General features: G+C 46.7%; 1 protein-coding gene across 4 annotated transcripts in view; it reads right to left on the reverse strand.

Annotated features, from left to right (window-relative positions):
- USP37 (ubiquitin specific peptidase 37) overlaps positions 1 to 19,881 on the reverse strand; it is a 328,025-nt gene that overhangs the window by 194,378 nt on the left and 113,766 nt on the right. For 3 of the 4 annotated variants that reach the window (XM_069227105.1, XM_069227104.1, XM_069227107.1), the window contains 2 exons: positions 3,187 to 3,351; positions 2,269 to 2,334 (listed from right to left, as the gene is read on the reverse strand). In XM_069227105.1, coding sequence (XP_069083206.1) covers positions 2,269 to 2,334; positions 3,187 to 3,351 — 231 coding nt within the window. The remainder of the gene's footprint in view (positions 1 to 2,268; positions 2,335 to 3,186; positions 3,352 to 19,881) is intronic. The other variant, XM_069227106.1, reaches the window with a different exon arrangement.

Genomic DNA, 19,881 nt, shown 5'->3' on the forward strand with positions numbered 1-19,881 from the left:
GTCTACTCGCTAGAAGGGTTGAGTGGAATCTAAAATTTGCTCCACCTCATAAAATAAAGCTCGCCATATCGAGTGGTTGAGTAGATTTTTCTAGCCCTGGCCCTCCTAGCACAGAAGGCAGGGGGCAGGTTCCGGTGTGTGAGGGCACCCCTGCATGAGCAGCTGTGCCCCTATGAACTCCAGCTCCAATGCACCGGACTTCGTAAGTGCAGGGAAGCCAGTGCTAACTCCGAACCTAGGCATGTTTAGTATCAAACATGTCAGAATCATATCCCAATACTAATGCCAGTATTGGTGGCATGATTCCATAAACTCCGGGGGCTCCTTAGAGGACACTTCAGGATTACTCCGACCAGTCTTTCGAGGTTTGTGGGCAGCCCAAACTGCTGCAGCCCCTCAAGACAGGTTTCTGCCCTCCTGCTGCTTGCCCAGCTCAAGCAGGGGAAGGTAGAACGAAGGATTGCCTGTGGGAGAGGAGATGCAACACCCTCTCCTTTAGAAATAGGTGTTACAAAGCTGTGGATGTTTCCCAGCTTGGATATCCCCAATAACTCCATTATCTCCTTTCCTGAATAACTGATTAACAGTGGAATTTCCAGTGTCGTCCTTCCATCCCATCCTAACTGTTGTACAAAAGCTTTCCATATTTTGATCACTAGCTCAGTTGGTAGCCAAATCTAAGTTCTGCCACTTTGGACCAATGATTATGGAACAGTTGGCAAGCAAGACAGGAAGACAGGAAATGCAGCAAAAGCTGAAGAACTTTGAAGCAGTTTACAAAGACTAGATAGGTAAATGTCACTAATCACTGACTAGTGCACAGGAAGAAAATGGCAACTGAACTTAACCACTACCTTTTCAGAATACTCACAGGCCTGAAATACTGATCAGAAAAAGAAGAATACTGCCCGACTCTTGCTCTCCAGGAACGGAATGCGACTGCCAGGGGCCAACTGACTGTACACCTCTCCACCCCACCCCCCACTCCCCCACCACTTATTACGCCTCGGGAATAAAAGATCCATCTAGCGTGATAATCTGATGCCCAAGTGGGCTTAGATTAAACAACCTTATTGAAGCCCTGACAAGCAAGATACATGGGCCCTAGTGCCATTCCCAATCACCCTGCAGAGCTGTGACTTTTCCATCATCTTAAGAAACGGGGCCTCTGAAGCCTGCCTCACCAATGGAGTCTAATCAGGATTCCCAGAATAGCACCAGGAAGGCAGAAATCATTTAAGTATACCACCAAAGGTAAAAGACTCTCACATGGCCTCTACAAGCCAGAAGAGCTTGCTGTTTACTCTTCTGTGGTTGTCTTGGTTGCAAAAGTAGCCAATGTTCGCTCCATTTTTCTAATGCACACATGCTAAAATTGACTTACACAAGATCTTTGTTGCTATGGACATTTTTGGGCAAAAAAAAAAAACCTTTGGAAACCCAGCTCTCAGTAATTGTTTTTAAAAGGATTTTTATTTTGATTATTGAAATGTTTTGTAAATCAGTTTAGGAATCTACTAGTGTGTTCTTGACATTAATATTGCTTGATACAGCTTGAAGCTACCCCTGGAAGCCCTGAAGAACAGATGACTGTTTGTACGTCAGGAACCAGGGGTTAAGAGTTTTCTTCAGGAGTTGTGATGTAAGCTAGCATGACTGTGCCCTAATTGGTGATGTCATCCCCTCAAGTCAGTAATGCACCTTGACAAATCAGTGAAAAACAACTAAAAAAAGAAAACCTTGATTACAACAAAGACCAATACAATGAGTTTAGAGTGCCCTTGGTTCCTTTTAGGAGAAATGTAATATAGGACAGACATCACGTGGCTGGTGCATGAAACACTGACTGATGGATGTCTAAAACCCTCAAATGGGATGCATCATGAACTTAATGTACCAAAATTCAGGTGATTTTTTCTTTTAATTGTGTGTGGGGTAGAGTGCCTTAAAGGTCTGAATAAACAACATGGAGAAACTAAAAGCAATGAATGAAGGCTGCTTCATGAAGGGCAACTAGAAACTAATGCGAGTCAGTGTGACAGCTACAGTCATAATGTAGGAGTCCAGAAATTATAATCCTACAGGAAGCTAGCAAAAGGGCAATGAACAATGGCATGCACCAAAACCTCTGGAAAGGTTGGTGACCTACATAGAGGAAGAAGCACAATGCCTGTGGTCTGGTAGTGGGGATTAGTTACATTTTGGACTAAACATTTCAGATCTCACAGCAAACATACCACAAACACAATCTGTGAGGATCTTGCTCACCTTGTAGGTGTAGAAGTACTCATAGAACAGGAATTCACCATCTGGGAGGATTTCAATGGCCGAGAGCTATGACAAAATTTAAAGCAAAAATTTCAGCTTTGAAGTTAGTTTCATTTGGAATCTGTTTATATTGAGTAAATGGATTGCAGCATGTTTCAGTTAAAGATGTATAAACAGGTTAGGTGACAAAACGGGATTCTGGCCAATAAAACCAACAAATATACAGTAATGACCTATAATTAATCTCCTCCCAAATTGATTGCCACACTGATCTATATGCTATAATATTCGCAGACCATGTAACTGCCATTAAAGCAACAAGCACCAGGAAGCTTTCAACCAACTAGAACTTGGGCCATATTTAACAAGTCAATTAGCCCAACAGATCAGGATAACAAGCAATTAATGTCTAAGGAAATAAGGAGAGCCCGGACGCAGTACACAACGTAAACACCTAACAATGTACAGCATATGTAAATTAGTGTTCCAAGAACAATGGTCAAATTATCAGCTACCCAAAGGATTACTTTAAAGAGAAAGCTTCTAAGATGATTGAAGTTCAGGATACTCCAACACTATAATCTATGAACAGAGAACAGCACTTGACAAAAAAAAAAAAAGTATTAAATCCTGCTCATCCTATTCTTAATTGCTTGTGTCGAAAATAGCTCCCTGGCAGAATCTACACAAGTGGGTCTCTACATCAGATAACCTTTGTCTGGGAGGCCTGTGTTGATCTACTTGGTGCGTCTGTTACATATTCATTAGTAAACAGTACCAATAGGTTTTCTTATTTGTTTCCTAAAGACAACAATTTATAGTAACAGATCCCAGGAACACAGAACTCAAGTCTAAGTATGGTGATTAAAGCAGTTTTGAGAAATTAATATATATATAAATAAATAAAAAAAAACTTACATTGCATTGTAAGAACTCCAGTTGAGTGTAAGAGGGGACTGTGTGCTTTCCGTGCAGTGAGAGGACAAAGTAAGATATCGTGGAATTATCACCTGCTGCCCAACTTTGTTGTTTTGAGAGAGCACCACATTAAAACTGTACCTCTTTAAATGGAGGATCAGGATCCTACGAAATGAGAAACCAATGGTTGTTAATTACTGGTCACCTGTTGTGGTCACTTTTCTAGCACAGCGTTTGACAGCAGATCAAGAAACAAGGAAACATTAAGCTTACAAATACAGGGGGATGATGGAAGTGAATATAACCATACATGTATCTTAGTGCTCGAACAGGAAGACTGCTGAATCTTTGAGAGCTTTATTTGTGGTTTGATTCAGCCTGTGTTTACCCATGGTTATGACAAGCAGGGAAAACCATGCAAATGAGCTTGCTGGACCATTGTGGGGGAAACAAACATGTAACACTTTGGGAGGAATGGAGAGGGTTCAAGTTAAACATTAGGAGTAAGATGTGCATGAGATTCTGGGAGTAACTAGGCATTTTAATCAATAAATTATCATAGTACAAACAGAACGATATCTCATAAGTTAATTGCCAACTATGTCCACTGAACACAGAAAAACATTTACACAGAATTGACATACATTTTCATCCTTTATATACAAAACACTCAAATTGAAAAAACATCTAGAGGTGCAATTGTAATGGTTTGACAAGCAACTCATGGCTTAATTTGGGAACATACCCACAATACAAATGAACTTGCAGGAAGCACTGAATCTACTCCCTCATACCCTTGACAACTGGTGAGACCGCAAACTACAATTTTGGTCTGAAAGACAGGGTTCTGTGGTCCTGCTCAGTGTCCCACATAATAGGGCTGCATTGTAAGTCTGCCATGGAGTCAAAAAGCATACAACGCGGTTACTGAAGTAAGAAGAATTACAGGACAAGGACCGATACTAAACTCAGATGCACATTTAGGATTAATTCAGGAAAGTACAAAGAAATGTAACCATAAGCCACTGCTAAGGACTTATCAGCTATTCATCAGCATGTTCGTCATCAAAGCACTATGCTAAAGGAAGGCAAATGGTCAAAGTAATCAGTCTAAAACACGGAGTCTCAACTCCTCAGCTAAATACCAGCCAATTTTAATTAAGTTCCATGCCTTAAAGGGGCATATTTATCACAACAGACATGTGACCCCCAAAAGATAGGTTCTGACTGGGGTCCAAATGATTCAGTGACAGTATATTATTTGGTCCACATAAAACTGAACTCACCACCCTAGTGGAAGATACTGCAGAGCTACCAGACAACTTCCGCAGATCTCAGAATTTAATTCTTGGAATGGGCTCTGAAATCCTCAGTGGCATCACCATATCCCTCCAAAGAATAATGAGTGAAGCCGATATGAACATAATAAATGAGGCAGAGGGATGCCATCATAGAGAGTAACCTGAACTTGGTCATGGCATTAAGCTGAAGCCCATTACAAGTACTCATTATTGCATCACTTATCACAAACTGCCTCACCAAGGGCAACATGCACATAGGATACATTTCAGTTTCAGACAATGCCCCAATCATACAAATATTGCTGACACTGCAAATCAGGCACATTGGCCTATTTTAGATGCTACATGACAGCCTAAATGTGATTGGCGAGGTACAGAAGTGCTTTACACACTACTTTGAGGAAAACTAGGAAAATGTACAAAACAACATGTGTGGTACTTTAAAAGCAGAAGCTTACTCTCAACCTCTGTGAGGCAAGATAAAATTGAAGAGACAAGCAGAAAAAGTAGTGTATTAACAGAAGAAGCTAAAGGCTATACACCTGTGCACTGGCCCCCTAGAAAACATGATGTAAATTTACCACAGTCGGGAAACATGTAAAAAGATACTACACACTGATAAGTATGGATGAGAGTTAAAACATATTGATGTGGGCAACAAAGCATGCAAATTGGCAGCTTATAAACTCAGTGCTGGAAGACATGCCCTGCACACCAAGAGCCCACAACAGCACGCACCTTCTGAGAATACAAGGTGCTTTACTCTGAAGTAGTTTTCACCTAGGACACAGTAGTATTGTTCCAAAGCCCCATTCTAGAAGCTTATAAAAGAGTTTGAAGGGAGCTTCTCTAGTTCTTCCATTTTCTGACAGCCATCACTGGGTAAAGTAGGTTGATACTAAGCAAGTCATTCAGGCTGGATGGCTTTACACCTATTTTACAGAATGTTTGCCAGCAGCAGGCCCCTCTGAATCTACTTTTTCAATACTTTCAGTATCAGAACAGATTTGCTGCATCAAACCACGATCTCAGTCATTCTGAAACAGGGGAAAGAAACACTTATGTAATATACGAAGCAATATCACTACTAAACAGGCGAAGATCTCCGGCATTCTGGTAAATCAGTTAGAGTGCTCCTGGGGTTTGACTGGGTCAGACTAGTCATGCCCCATTTGGGGTGAAGCTGTAGTAACACTGAAAAGCTGGCACACCTTATTAACAATATGTAATGGTTTCTTGCCCGTAATCCAAAACGAACAGAGGAGGGCTATTCCAAAGGGAGTGTTAAAGAATAATTGGTCCTGTGTACGGTACTCCCATCAAACTAGAAAGAAACAAAAGGGTACACAGTTCCAGACAAAAAATGTATAAATACAATGAATAAGAGAGGTCCTGTGTGTCTGCTTTCTTTTGAACAAGAGCCCTCACTCACCCAATGATGACATTCTTCATCATCGGGCTTTTGTTCCTAGTCAGGCAGGCACTGCAGTGTCCAACGGGCCCCTCACGGGGGCTCTTTGCCAGAGATCTTCTTAGATATAGAGGTGCTGGTCGTTGAGTGCTGGAATGTGGGATTGGTATAGAGAGATATGAGTGTGTGAAGTTAAAAATGGCTAGGGGTCTGCAAAGCTTATATTTAATCAAAATTAGACCCGTCATGATTAAAAACAGTAATGTGGTGAAATGATTAGTGTTAATGTCTAATCCACCCTCAAAAGAAAAAGATTAAAGTTGAGTTTACACTCCCTACATTCAGAGAATGTTTTGGAATGACAGTACAGAAATCCCTATACTGCTTTTATGAGGTCAACATGTTTCTCACATTTAAAGTCATAAGATCAGTGCGATTCGTCAGGACCAAAACGTACCTAATCCCTATGTAATATTAAATTAACAATCAAGTTTTCACAGGAACCCTCCTTGTATTAAAGGATGGGCCCCATTGGGATGGCAGCAAGCATAAGTGGTCCAAATTGGTCTAATTATCCCGCTTCTTGGAACCACGAGGCCGTAAGAACCTACCCCTGCTCCGTGCTCCCGGAAAAGTGAGCACTGAGCAGGGTTTTTTTTTTTGTTTTTTTTTAAGGTACGTTTTGGTCCTGACAAATTGAGCTAGATTCCTGCAACCTGAAGACGAAGGACTGCTGACCTGAAGCCCTGCAGAGAAGACAGACACCAACTGCTTTGGCCCCAGCCCTACCGGCCTGTCTCCCCACTTCAAGAAAAACTGCAGCAGTGACGTGTCCCCCAGGGTCCAGCGACCTCTGAAGCCTCAGAGGACTACCCTGCATCTAAAAGGACCAAGAATGCCGAGGACAGCAGCCCTGTTCCACAAAGACTGCAACTTTGCAACAAAGAAGCAACTTTTAAAGACCACACTTTTCCCGCCGGAGGCATGAGACTTTCCACTCTGCAGCAGACACCCCCGGCTCGACCTGCGGAGAACCAACACTACAGGGAGGACACCCCGGCAACTGCGAGCCTGTGAGTAGCCAGAGTTGACCCCCCCCCCCCTTGAACTCCCCCAGTGATGCCTGCAGAGGGAATCCAGAGGCTCCCACTGACCGCGACTGTCTGCTTCAAAGAACCCGACACCTGGTAAAGACACTGCACCCGCAGGACCTAGAAGGATCTGACCTCCAGTGCAGAAGCGACCCCCAGGTGGCCCTCTCCCTTGCCCAGGTGGTGGCTGCCCTGAGGACCCCCCCCCCCCCCCTCCCCCTTGCCTGCTTCACTGACGAGACCCCCGGGTCTCCCATTGAAACCAATTGCAAACCGGACGTCTGTTTGCACTCTCACCCGGCCACCCCTGTGCCAAAGAGGGTGTACTTTTTGTGCTGACTTGTGTGTCCCCCGGTGCCCTACAAAACCCCCCTGGATCTGCCCTCCGAAGTCACAGGTACTTACCTGCTGGCAGACTGGAACCGGGGAACCCCCTTCTCCATTGAAGAATATACGTTTTGGGCACCATTTTGACCTCTGCACCTGACCGGCCCTGAGCTGCTGGTGTGGTAACTTTGGGGTTGCCCTGAACCCCCAACAATGGGCTACTTTGGACCCAACTTTGAACCCTGTAGGTGGTTTACTTACCTGCAAAACTAACCAATACTTACCTCCCCCAGGAACTGTTGAAATTTGCACTGTCTAGTTTTAAAATAGCTTATTACCATTTTTGCCAAAACTGTACATGCTATTTTGCTGATTCAAAGTTCCTTTGATACCCGAGTGAAGTACCTTTCATTTAAAGTATTGATTGTAAATCGTGAACCTGTGGTTCTTAAAATAAACTAAGAAAAGATATTTTTCTATATAAAAACCTATTGGCCTGGAATTGTCTTCGAGTGTGTGTTCCTCATTTATTGCCTGTGTGTGTACAACAAATGCTTAACACTACCCTCTGATAAGCCTACTGCTCGACCACACTACCACAAAATAGAGCATTAGTGTAGGAAGTTGGCTCTGTATGCACTATTTCAAAGTAAGGAATAGTATGCACAGAGTCCAAGGGTTCCCCTTAGAGGTAAGAGTGGCAAAGAGAGATAATACTAATGCTCTATTTTGTGGTAGTGTGGTCGAGCAGAAGGCTTATCAAAGGAGTAGTGTTAAGCATTTGTTGTACATACACAGGCAATAAATGAGGAACACACAGAGACAAATCCAGCCAATAGGTTTTGTTATAGAAAAACATCTTTTCTTAGTTTATTTTAAGAACCACAGGTTCAAATTCTACATGTAATATCTCATTTGAAAGGTATTGCAGGTAAGTACTTTAGGAACTTTGAAAAATCACAGTAGCATATATAATTTTTACATAAAACACAATAAGCTGTTTTAAAAGTGGACAGTGCAATTTTCACAGTTCCTGGGGGAGGTAAAGTAATGTTAGTTTTTGCAGGTAAGTAAACCACCTACAAGGTTAAGATTGGGGTCCAAGGTAGCCCACCGTTGGGGGTTCAGAGCAACCCCAAAGTCACCACACCAGCAGCTCAGGGCCGGTCAGGTGCAGAGTTCAAAGTGGTGCCCAAAACGCATAGGCTTCAATGGAGAGAAGGGGGTGCCCCGGTTCCAGTCTGCCAGCAGGTAAGTACCCGCGTCTTCGGAGGGCAGACCAGGGGGGGTTTTGTAGGGCACCGGGGGGGGGGGGGGGGGGGGGGGACACAAGTCCACACAGAAAGTACACCCTCAGCAGCGCAGGGGCGGCCGGGTGCAGTGTGCAAACAAGCGTCGGGTTTGTAATGGATTTCAATGGGAGACCAAGGGGTCTCTTCAGCGGTGCAGGCAGGCAAGGGGGGCTCCTCAGGGTAGCCACCACCTGGGCAAGGGAGAGGGCCTCCTGGGGGTCACTCCTGCACTGGAGTTCCGATCCTTCAGGTGCTGGCGGCTGCGGGTGCAGGGTCTTTTCCAGCCGTCGGGATTTTAGTCAGGTAGTCGCGGTCAGGGGGAGCCTCGGGATTCCCTCTGCAGGCGTCGCTGTGGGGGCTCAGGGGGGACAACTTTGGTTACTCACAGTCTCGGAGTCGCCGGAGGGTCCTCCCTGAGGTGTTGGTTCTCCACCAGTCGAGTCGGGGTGGCCAGGTGCAGTGTTGCAAGTCTCACGCTTCTTGCGGGGATTGCAGGGGTCTTTAAATCTGCTCCTCTGGATACAAAGTTGCAGTCTTTGTTGAACAGGGCCGCTGTTCTCTGGAGTTTCTTGGTCTCTTGGAAGCAGGGCAGTCCTCTGAGGATTCAGAGGTCGCTGGTCCTGGAGAAAGCGTCGCTGGAGCAGGTTTCTTTAGAAGGCAGGAGACAGGCCGGTAGGACTGGGGCCAAAGCAGTTGGTGTCTTCTTTCTTCTTCTGCAGGGGTTTTCAGCTCAGCAGTCTTCTTCAGTAAGTTGCAGGAATCTAAATTCTTAGGTTCAGGGAAGCCCTTAAATACTAAATTTAAGGGTGTGTTTTAGGTCTGGGGGGTTAGTAGCCAATGGCTACTAGCCCGGAGGGTGGGTACACCTTCTTTGTGCCTCCTCCCAAGGGGAGGGGGTCACATTCCTATCCCTATTGGGGGAATCCTCCATCTGCAAGATGGAGGATTTCTAAAAGTTAGAGTCACTTCAGCTCAGGACACCTTAGGGGCTGTCCTGACTGGCCAGTGACGACTCCTTGTTATTCTCATTATCTCCTCCGGCCTTGCCGCCAAAAGTGGGGCCGTGGCCGGAGGGGGCGGGCAACTCCACTAGGAGTGCCCTGCGGTGCTGGAACAAAGGGGGTAAGCCTTTGAGGCTCACCGCCAGGTGTTACAGCTCCTGCCTGGGGGAGGTGATAGCATCTCCACCCAGTGCAGGCTTTGTTACTGGCCTCAGAGTGACAAAGGCACTCTCCCCATGGGGCCAGCAACATGTCTCGGTTGTGGCAGGCTGCTGGAACCAGTCAGCCTACACAGATAGTCGGTTAAGGTTTCAGGGGGCACCTCTAAGGTGCCCTCTGGGGTGTATTTCACAACAAAATGTACACTGGCATCAGTGTGCATTTATTGTGCTGAGAAGTTTGATACCAAACTTCCCAGTTTTCAGTGTAGCCATTATGGTGCTGTGGAGTCCGTGTTTGACAGACTCCCAGACCATATACTCTTATGGCTACCCTGCACTTACAATGTCTAAGGTTTGGCTTAGACACTGTAGGGGCACAGTAATCATGCACTGGAGCCCTCACCTATGGTATAGTGCACCCTACCTTAGGGCTGTAAGGCCTACTAGAGGGGTGACTTATCTATATAGGATAGGCAGTGTGAGGTTGGCATGGCACCCTGAGGGGAGTGCCATGTCGACTTACTCGTTTTGTTCTCACCAGCACACACAAGCTGGCAAGCAGTGTGTGTGCTGAGTGAGGGGTCTCCAGGGTGGCATAAGACATGCTGCAGCCCTTAGAGACCTTCCCTGGCATCAGGGCCCTTGGTACCAGGGGTACCAGTTACAAGGGACTTACCTGGATGCCAGGGTGTGCCAATTGTGGAATCAAAAGTACAGGTTAGGGAAAGAACACTGGTGCTGGGGCCTGGTTAGCAGGCCTCAGCACACTTTCAATTCAAAACATAGCATCAGCAAAGGCAAAGGCAAAAAGTCAGGGGGTAACCATGCCAAGGAGGCATTTCCTTACACAACCCCCCCCCCTCCCCCCCCCCCCAAAACGAAAGAGGATGAGACTAACCTTTCCCAAGACAGTCTTCATTTTCTAAGTGGAAGAACCTGGAAAGGCCATCTGCATTGGCATGGGCAGTCCCAGGTCTGTGTTCCACTATAAAGTCCATTCCCTGTAGGGAGATGGACCACCTCAACAGTTTTGGATTTTCACCTTTCATTTGCATCAGCCATCTGAGAGGTCTGTGGTCAGTCTGAACTAGGAAGTGAGTACCAAAGAGGTATGGTCTCAGCTTCTTCAGGGACCAAACCACAGCAAAGGCCTCCCTCTCAATGGCAATCCAACGCTGCTCCCTGGGGGAGTAACCTCCTGCTAATGAAAGCAACAGGCTGGTCAAGGCCATCATCATTTGTTTGGGACAAAACTGCCCCTATCCCATGTTCAGAGGCATCTGTCTGCACAATGAACTGCTTGGAGTAATCTGGAGCTTTTAGAACTGGTGCTGTGCACATTGCTTGTTTCAGGGTGTCAAAGGCCTGTTGGCATTCTACAGTCCAGTTTACTTTCTTGGGCATTTTCTTGGAGGTGAGTTCTGTGAGGGCTGTCACAATGGATCCATATCCCTTCACAAACCTCCTGTAGTACCCAGTCAAGCCAAGGAATGCCCTGACTTGAGTCTGGGTTTTTGGAGCTGCCCAGTCCAGAATAGTCTGGATCTTAGGCTGGAGTGGCTGAACTTGGCCTCCACCTACAAGGTGTCCCAAGTAAACCACAGTTCCCTGCCCTATCTGGCATTTGGATGCCTTGATAGAGAGGCCTGCAGATTGCAGAGCCTTCAAAACCTTCTTCAGGTGTACCAGGTGATCCTGCCAGTTGGAGCTAAAGACAGCAATATCGTCAAGATAAGCTGCACTAAAGGACTCCAAGCCAGCAAGGACTTTATTCACCAACCTTTGTAAGGTGGCAGGGGCATTCTTTAAACCAAAGGGCATAACAGTGAACTGATAATGCCCATCAGGTGTGGAGAATGCTGTCTTTTGTTTTGCTCCAGGTGCCATTTTGATTTGCCAGTACCCTGCTGTTAAGTCAAAGGTACTTAGGAATTTGGCAGCACCTAATTTGTCTATCAGCTCATCAGCTCTAGGAATGGGATGGGCATCTGTCTTGGTGACAGAATTAAGTCCTCTGTAGTCCACACAAAACCTCATCTCTCTCTTTCCATCTTTGGTGTGAGGTTTGGGGACTAAGACCACTGGGCTAGCCCAGGGGCTGTCAGAGTGCTCAATTACTCCCAATTCCAGCATCTTGTGGACTTCCACCTTGATGCTTTCCTTAACTTAGTCAGACTGTCTGAATATTTTGTTTTTGACAGGCATGCCGTCTCCTGTGTCCACATCATGGGTACACAGGTGTGTCTGACCAGGGGTTAGGGAAAAGAGTTCAGCAAACTGTTGCAGGACATTCCTACAGTCAGATTGCTGTTGGCTAGAGAGGGTGTCTGAATAGATCACTCCATCTACTGAGCCATCATTCGGGTTTGATGACAGAAGATCAGGGAGAGGCTCACTTTCAGCTTCCTGATCCTCATCTGTTACCATTAACAGATTTACATCAGCCCTGTCATGGAAGAGCTTAAGGCGGTTCACATGGATCACCCTCTTGGGGCTCCTGCTTGTGCCCAGGTCCACCAGGTAGGTGACCTGACTCTTCCTCTCTAGCACTGGGTAAGGGCCACTCCATTTGTCCTGAAGTGCCCTGGGATCCACAGGCTCCAAACCCCAGACTTTCTGCCCTGGTTGAAATTCAACCAGTGCTGCCTTTTGGTCATACCAAAACATCTGGAGCTGTTGGCTGGCCTCAAGGTTTTTACTTGCCTTTTCCATGTACTCTGCCATCCTTGAGCGAAGGCAAGTACATAGTCCACTATGTCTTGTTTAGGCTCATGAAGAGGTCTCTCCCAGCCTTCTTTCACAAGAGCTAGTGGTCCCCTTACAGGGTGGCCAAACAGAAGTTCAAAGGGTGAGAATCCTACTCCCTTCTGAGGCACCTCTCTGTAAGCGAAGAGCAGACATGGCAGGAGGACATCCCATCTCCTTTTGAGTTTTTCTGGGAGCCCCATGATCATGCCCTTTAATGTCTTGTTGAATCTCTCAACAAGGCCATTAGTTTGCGGATGATAGTGTGTAGTGAATTTATAAGTCACTCCACACTCATTCCACATGTGTTTCAGGTATGCTGACATGAAGTTGGTACCTCTGTCAGACACCACCTCCTTAGGGAAACCCACTCTGGTAAAGATACCAATGAGGGCCTTGGCTACTGCAGGGGCAGTAGTCGACCTAAGGGGAATAGCTTCAGGATACCTAGTAGCATGATCCACTACTACTAGGATGTACATATTTCCTGAGGCTGTGGGAGGTTCAAGTGGACCCACTATGTCCACACCCACTCTTTCAAAGGGGACCCCCACCACTGGAAGTGGAATGAGGGGGGCCTTTGGATGTCCACCTGTCTTACCACTGGCTTGACAGGTGGTACAGGAGACACAAAACTCCTTGACCTTCTGGGACATGTTGGGCCAGTAGAACTGGTTGACTAACCTCTCCCACGTCTTGGTTTGTCCCAAATGCCCAGCAAGGGGAATATCATGGGCTAAGGTCAGAATAAACTCTCTGAACCCCTGAGGCACTACCACTCTCCTAGTGGCACCAGGTTTGGGATCTCTTGCCTCAGTGTACAGGAGTCCATCTTCCCAATAGACCCTATGTGTTCCAGTTTTCTTGCCATTGGACTCTTCAGCAGCTTGCTGCCTAAGGCCTTCAAGAGAGGGACAGGTTTCTTGTCCCTTACACAACTCTTCCCTTGAGGGTCCCCCTGGGCCCAAGAGCTCAACCTGATAAGGTTCCAGCTCCATAGGCTCAGTTCCCTCAGAGGGCAGAACTTCTTCCTGAGAAGAGAGGTTCTCTTTTTGGTGTTGTGTTGCAGCTGGTTTCCCAGCTGACTTTCCTTTTCTCTTGGTAGGCTGGGCCATTTTTCCAGACTCCAGCTCTACTTTTTCACCCTGAGCCTTGCACTGTGCCCTTGTCTTGACACACCAGTTCAGGGATACCCAGCATGGCTTTTCAGTTCTACCTCAGCCCATGCTGAGGACTCCATGTCATTTCCAAGCAAACAGTCTACTGGGATATTTGAGGAGACCACCACCTGTTTCAGGCCATTGACCCCTCCCCACTCTAAAGTTACCATAGCCATGGGATGTACTTTAGTCTGATTGTCAGCGTTGGTGACTGGATAAGTTAGTCCAGCCAGGTATTGACCAGGGGAAACCAGTTTCGCTGTCACCATGGTGACACTGGCACCTGTATCCCTCAGGCCTTCTACACTTGTCCCATTAATTAAGAGCTGCGGCCTGTATTTTTGCATGTTAGGAGGCCAGGCAGCCAGTGTGGCTAAATCCACCCCACCCTCAGAAACTAGAGTAGCTTCAGTGTGACACCTGATTTGCTCTGGGCACACTGTTGATCCCACTTGGAGACTGGCCATTCCAGTTTTAGCTGGAGTGGAGTTAGAAGTGGTATTTTTCTGGGGACAGGCCTTGTCTCCAGTTTGGTGTCCACGCTGATTACAGCTACGACACCAGGCCTTCTTGGGATCAAAGTTTTTACCCTTGTACCCAAAATTGGTTTGTGAAGAGGCTCTGGGCCCACCCTCCTGTGCAGGTTTTTGGGGGCCTGTAGAAGACTCTTTACTATTTTTGTTTTTGGCTGTCTCACCACCCTTCCCCTGGGGAGGTTTTGTGACCCCTTTCTTTTGGTCACCCCCTGTGGAAGCCTTGGACACCCTAGTCTTGACCCAATGGTCTGCCTTCTTTCCCAATTCTTGGGGAGAAATTGGTCCTAGGACTACCAGATGCTGATGCAGTTTATCATTGAAACAATTACTTAATAGGTGTTCTTTCACAAATAAATTGTACAGCCCATCATAATTACTTACACCACTGCCTTGAATCCAACCATCTAGTGTTTTTACTGAGTAGTCTACAAAGTCAACCCAGGTCTGGCTCGAGGATTTTTGAGCCCCCCTGAATCTAATCCTATACTCCTCAGTGGAGAATCCAAAGCCCTCAATCAGGGTACCCTTCATGAGGTCATAAGATTCTGCATCTTTTCCAGAGAGTGTGAGGAGTCTATCCCTACACTTTCCTGTGAACATTTCCCAAAGGAGAGCACCCCAGTGAGATTTGTTCACTTTTCTGGTTACACAAGCCCTCTCAAAAGCTGTGAACCATTTGGCGATGTCATCACCATCTTCATATTTAGTTACAATCCCTTTAGGGATTTTCAACATGTCAGGAGAATCTCTGACCCTATTTAAGTTGCTGCCACCATTGATGGGTCCTAGGCCCATCTCTTGTCTTTCCCTTTCTATGGCTAGGATCTGTCTTTCCAAAGCCAATCTTTTGGCCATTCTGGCTAACTGGATGTCCTCTTCACTGGAGTTATCCTCAGTGATTTCAGAGATGTTGGTCCCTCCGATGAGGGAAGCAGCATCTCTGACTATTATGTTTGGAGTCAGGGCTTGAGAGGCACTGTTCTCCCTAAATAGGACTGGTAGGGGGGAATCTCCCTCCAAGTCACTATCATCCTCTGTGTTGCCATCCTCAGAGGGGTTGGCCTTTTCAAACTGCCAACAGCTCCTGGAGCTATAGTTTGGAATGTCTGGGGCCCATTGTTATTTTCTTTTTTTTACAGTGTGACCTTAGCTCCCTCATCTTAAGATGGAGGTAAGGTGTGGTGTCTAGTTCCACCACATTCACATCTGTACTAGACATTATGCTTCTAAAAGTTGGAATACCTTTTAAAAATCTAAAAACTAGTTCTAGAATCTAATTCAAACTTTCACAAACTTTTAAACTCTAAAAGAAATGCTAAACAGGATCTAACACAAGGCCCTAGCAGGTCTTTTAAGAATTTAGAAAAATAGCTCAAATTGCAAAAATCAATTTCTAGTGACAATTTTTGGAATTTGTCTTGTGATCAGCTATTGGCTGAGTAGTCCAGCAAATGCAAAGTCTTGTACCCCACCGCTGATCCACCAATGTAGGAAGTTGGCTCTGTATGCACTATTTCAAAGTAAGGAATAGTATGCACAGAGTCCAAGGGTTTCCCTTAGAGGTAAGATAGTGGCAAAAAGAGAATACTAATGCTCTATTTTGTGGTAGTGTGGTCTAGCAGTAGGCTTATCAAAGGAGTAGTGTTAAGCATTTGTTGTACATACACACAGAATTCCAAGCCAATAGGTTTTGTTATAGAAAAATATATTTTCTTAGTTTATTTTAAGAACCACAGGTTCAAATTCTACATGTAATATCTGATTTGAAAGGTATTGCAGGTAAGTACTTTAGGAACTTTGAATAATCACAGTAGCATATATACTTTTTACATAAAACACAATAAGCTGTTTTAAAAGTGGACAGTGCAATTTTCACAGTTCCTGGGGGAGGTAAAGTAATGTTAGTTTTTGCAGGTAAGTAAACCACCTACGGGGTTAAGATTGGGGTCCAAGGTAGCCCACCGTTGGGGGTTCAGAGCAACCCCAAAGTCACCACACCAGCAGCTCAGGGCCGGTCAGGTGCAGAGTTCAAAGTGGTGCCCAAAACGCATAGGCTTCAATGGAGAGAAGGGGGTGCCCCGGTTCCAGTCTGCCAGCAGGTAAGTACCCGCGTCTTCGGAGGGCAGACCAGGGGGGTTTGTAGGGCACCGGGGGGGGGGGGGGGGGGGGGGGGTGTTACAAGCTCACACAAAAAGTACACCCTCAGCGGCACTGGGGCGGCCGGGTGCAGTGTGCAAACACGTCTGGTTTTCAATAGGTTTCAATGGGAGACCAAGGGGTCTCTTCAGCGATGCAGGCAGGCAAGGGGGGGGCTCCTCGGGGTAACCACCACCTGGGCAAGGGAGAGGGCCTCCTGGGGGTCACTCCTGCACTGAAGTTCCGATCCTTCAGGTGCTGGGGGCTGCGGGTGCTGGGTCTTTTCCAGCCGTCGGGATTTTTAGAGTCAGACAGTCGCGGTCAGGGGGAGCCTGGGGATTCCCTCTGCAGGCGTCGTTGTGGGGGCTCAGGGGGGACAACTTTGGTTACTCACAGTCTCGGAGTCGACGGAGGGTCCTCCCTGAGGTGTTGTTTCTCCACCAGTCGAGTCGGGGTCGCCGGGTGCAGTGTTGCAAGTCTCACGCTTCTTGCGGGGATTGCATGGGTCTTTAAATCTGCTCCTCTGAAACAAAGTTGCAGTCTTTTTGGAACAGGTCCGCTGTCCTCGGAGTTTCTTGTTCCTCTTGAAGCAGGGCAGTACTCTGAGGATTCAGAGGTCGCTGGTCCTGGAGAAAGCGTCGCTGGAGCAGGGTTCTTTAGAAGGCAGGAGACAGGCCGGTAGGACTGGGGCCAAAGCAGTTGGTGTCTTCTTCCTTCTTCTGCAGGGGTTTTCAGCTCAGCAGTCTTCTTCTTCGGTAAGTTGCAGGAATCTACCTTCTTAGGTTCAGAGAAGCCCTTAAATACTAAATTTAAGGGCGTGTTTAGGTCTGGGGGGGTTAGTAGCCAATGGCTACTAGCCCAGAGGGTGGGTACACCCTCTTTGTGCCTCCTCCCAAGGGGAGGGGGTCACAATCCTATCCCTATTGGGGGAATCCTCCTTCTACAAGATGGAGGATTTCTAAAAGTCAGAGTCACCTCAGCTCAGGACACCTTAGGGGCTGTCCTGACTGGCCAGTGACTCCTCGTTTTTCTCATTATCTCTCCTGGACTTGCCGCCAAAAGTGGGGGCTGGGTCCAGGGGGTGGGCATCTCCACTAGCTGGAGTGCCCTGGGGCATTGTAACACGAAGCTTGAGCCTTTGAAGCTCACTGCTAGGTGTTACAGTTCCTGCAGGGGGGAGGTGTGAAGCACCTCCACCCAGAGCAGGCTTTGTTTCTGTCCTCAGAGAGCACAAAGGCTCTCACCGCATGGGGTCAGAAACTCGTCTCTCAGCAGCAGGCTGGTAGAGACCAGTCAGTCCTGCACTGAACAATTGGGTAAAATACAGGGGGCATCTCTAAGATGCACTCTGTGTGCATTTTTTAATAAATCCAACACTGGCATCAGTGAGGGTTTATTATTCTGAGAAGTTTGATACTAAACTTCCCAGTATTCAGTGTAGCTATTATGGAGCTGTGGAGTTCGTTTTTGACAGACTCCCAGACCATATACTCTTATGGCTACCCTGCACTTACAATGTCTAAGGTTTTGCTTAGACAGTGTAGGGGCATAGTGCTCATGCACATATGCCCTCACCTGTGGTATAGTGCACCCTGCCTTAGGGCTGTAAGGCCTGCTTTAGGGGTGACTTACCTATGCCACAGGCAGTGTGAGGTTGGCATGGCACCCTGAGGGGAGTGCCATGTCGACTTACTCGTTTTGTCCTCACCAGCACACACAAGCTGGCAAGCAGTGTGTCTGTGCTGAGTGAGGGGTCCCTAGGGTGGCATAAGACATGCTGCAGCCCTTAGAGACCTTCCTGGCATCAGGGCCCTTGGTACCAGGGGTACCAGTTACAAGGGACTTACCTGGATGCCAGGGTTGTGCCAATTGTGGAGACAATGGTACATTTTAGGTGAAAGAACACTGGTGCTGGGGCCTGGTTAGCAGGGTCCCAGCACACTTCTCAGTCAAGTCAGCATCAGTATCAGGCAAAAAGTGGGGGGTAACTGCAACAGGGAGACATTTCTTTACAGATTGACACACTGCCAGGAAATGATACTTCCCCCTACTGAAGGGGGTAACTGAAGGGGGTAACTGAAGGAGAGGAGGGTAGACCTTCATTGCTTGAGAGCCTGATGTAGGCTTTCCATCTGAGCAGGCTGCTGAGTGGTTCTTCCTCTGGGCTGAAGATGTTTCTGCTGTCCGGTTTATTTGCAACCTTGGTAGAAGTGAGATGTCTGAACCCTATGTGGGTGCAAACACTGCGGGTAAGGTTTGTAAGGGCTTCGCTGCTCTTACTGCTTCAAGGCCTACGACCTTTAGGGTCTTCATCATGGACTTCATCCGGGTCATTTTGTCGTTTGTCGACTGCTGAAAAGTGTAGATGCAAAGAAAGGAAGAATGACAATCTGATGCTGGCATTCATGTTTAAGAGCTGAAGGCAGAGCCATGAATGCCTTCACAAGGCTAACTTGTGTCAGTATTCGTGGGCTGTTAGTAATGATGAATCAACTGCAGCACGGATGATCTGGTTGAAGACCATTATACCCTTGTTGACCACTTCAAGGAAGTCCTCCCTCTTGTCCTAGGGAAAGTCGGCAGCAAGTTGTTTGCCGACTCACACAAGGCTGTTGTGTCACGCCAGGAGAGATGATGCACTTGCTGCCTTCATGGAGGTGGCAGAACTGAAGCAACTGCCACCTGCTGGGCATGAGGGGACACTGGTGGTCTCTGGCCCTTACGTGCAGACGCTGTTTTTTACATTCACGTAATGACAGCTTATAAGGCTGCACTGTCCTTTTTTCCTTCATCTTTCTCTTTAAAAAAAAAAAAAAGATTTAAACATTCTACAGTTCTTGGACTTAAATGTACATGCATATACATGGGTATTCTTACCCCTTTTCTAAAAGCAATCTCAAAATATTGGCCATTATATTCTTCCTTTCAGGCTGCACAATGTTATTGTGCAAAGTGTTGCTAAAGGCCTTCCTGAAGAAAGGGAAAATCTACACTTACGATATATTATGAAAAAGTGCTCCAGGATCCCCACACGTGGGCGGGACTATTCAATGCTAATGACTAGCATAGAAGATCCCCTGAGTGAGAACCCACAAGGTAGCACTGATTGACTCACTCGATGCGGAGACTGCTTTCGAGCGCAATGGCCCTTTTTGAACCCTGGGATGGCAGCCTTCAGGAGAGGCCTGAGGTTTAGAAGCCAAGACTTCAGCCGCTGTAAGAAACCTACAGCACTAGTTAAGAGTTAGCAACTGTCCAAAGTTTAAGTTACAAAGAGAAAATAATGCTTCCTCACCTTGGGCTTGAATTACTAGCTGAGAAGATTAATATAATCCATGAAACTGAGGTATGCATGGACCAGGAGATGTAAAAAATGTTTTACATATACTGGCGGGCCAAACTAATGACTCATGAAGTTGATTTTAAAAACTTAACATAAGCCACAAATTCTGGATATTATATACCCAACTTGGCAAGCAGCTGAACTGCAGTTCCTGTTTTAATGGGCTGAGAACTTAATCACCTACCTACACT

The sequence above is a fragment of the Pleurodeles waltl genome, chromosome 3_2 (assembly GCF_031143425.1).
Source record: "Pleurodeles waltl isolate 20211129_DDA chromosome 3_2, aPleWal1.hap1.20221129, whole genome shotgun sequence".
Lineage (NCBI taxonomy): Eukaryota > Metazoa > Chordata > Amphibia > Caudata > Salamandridae > Pleurodeles > Pleurodeles waltl.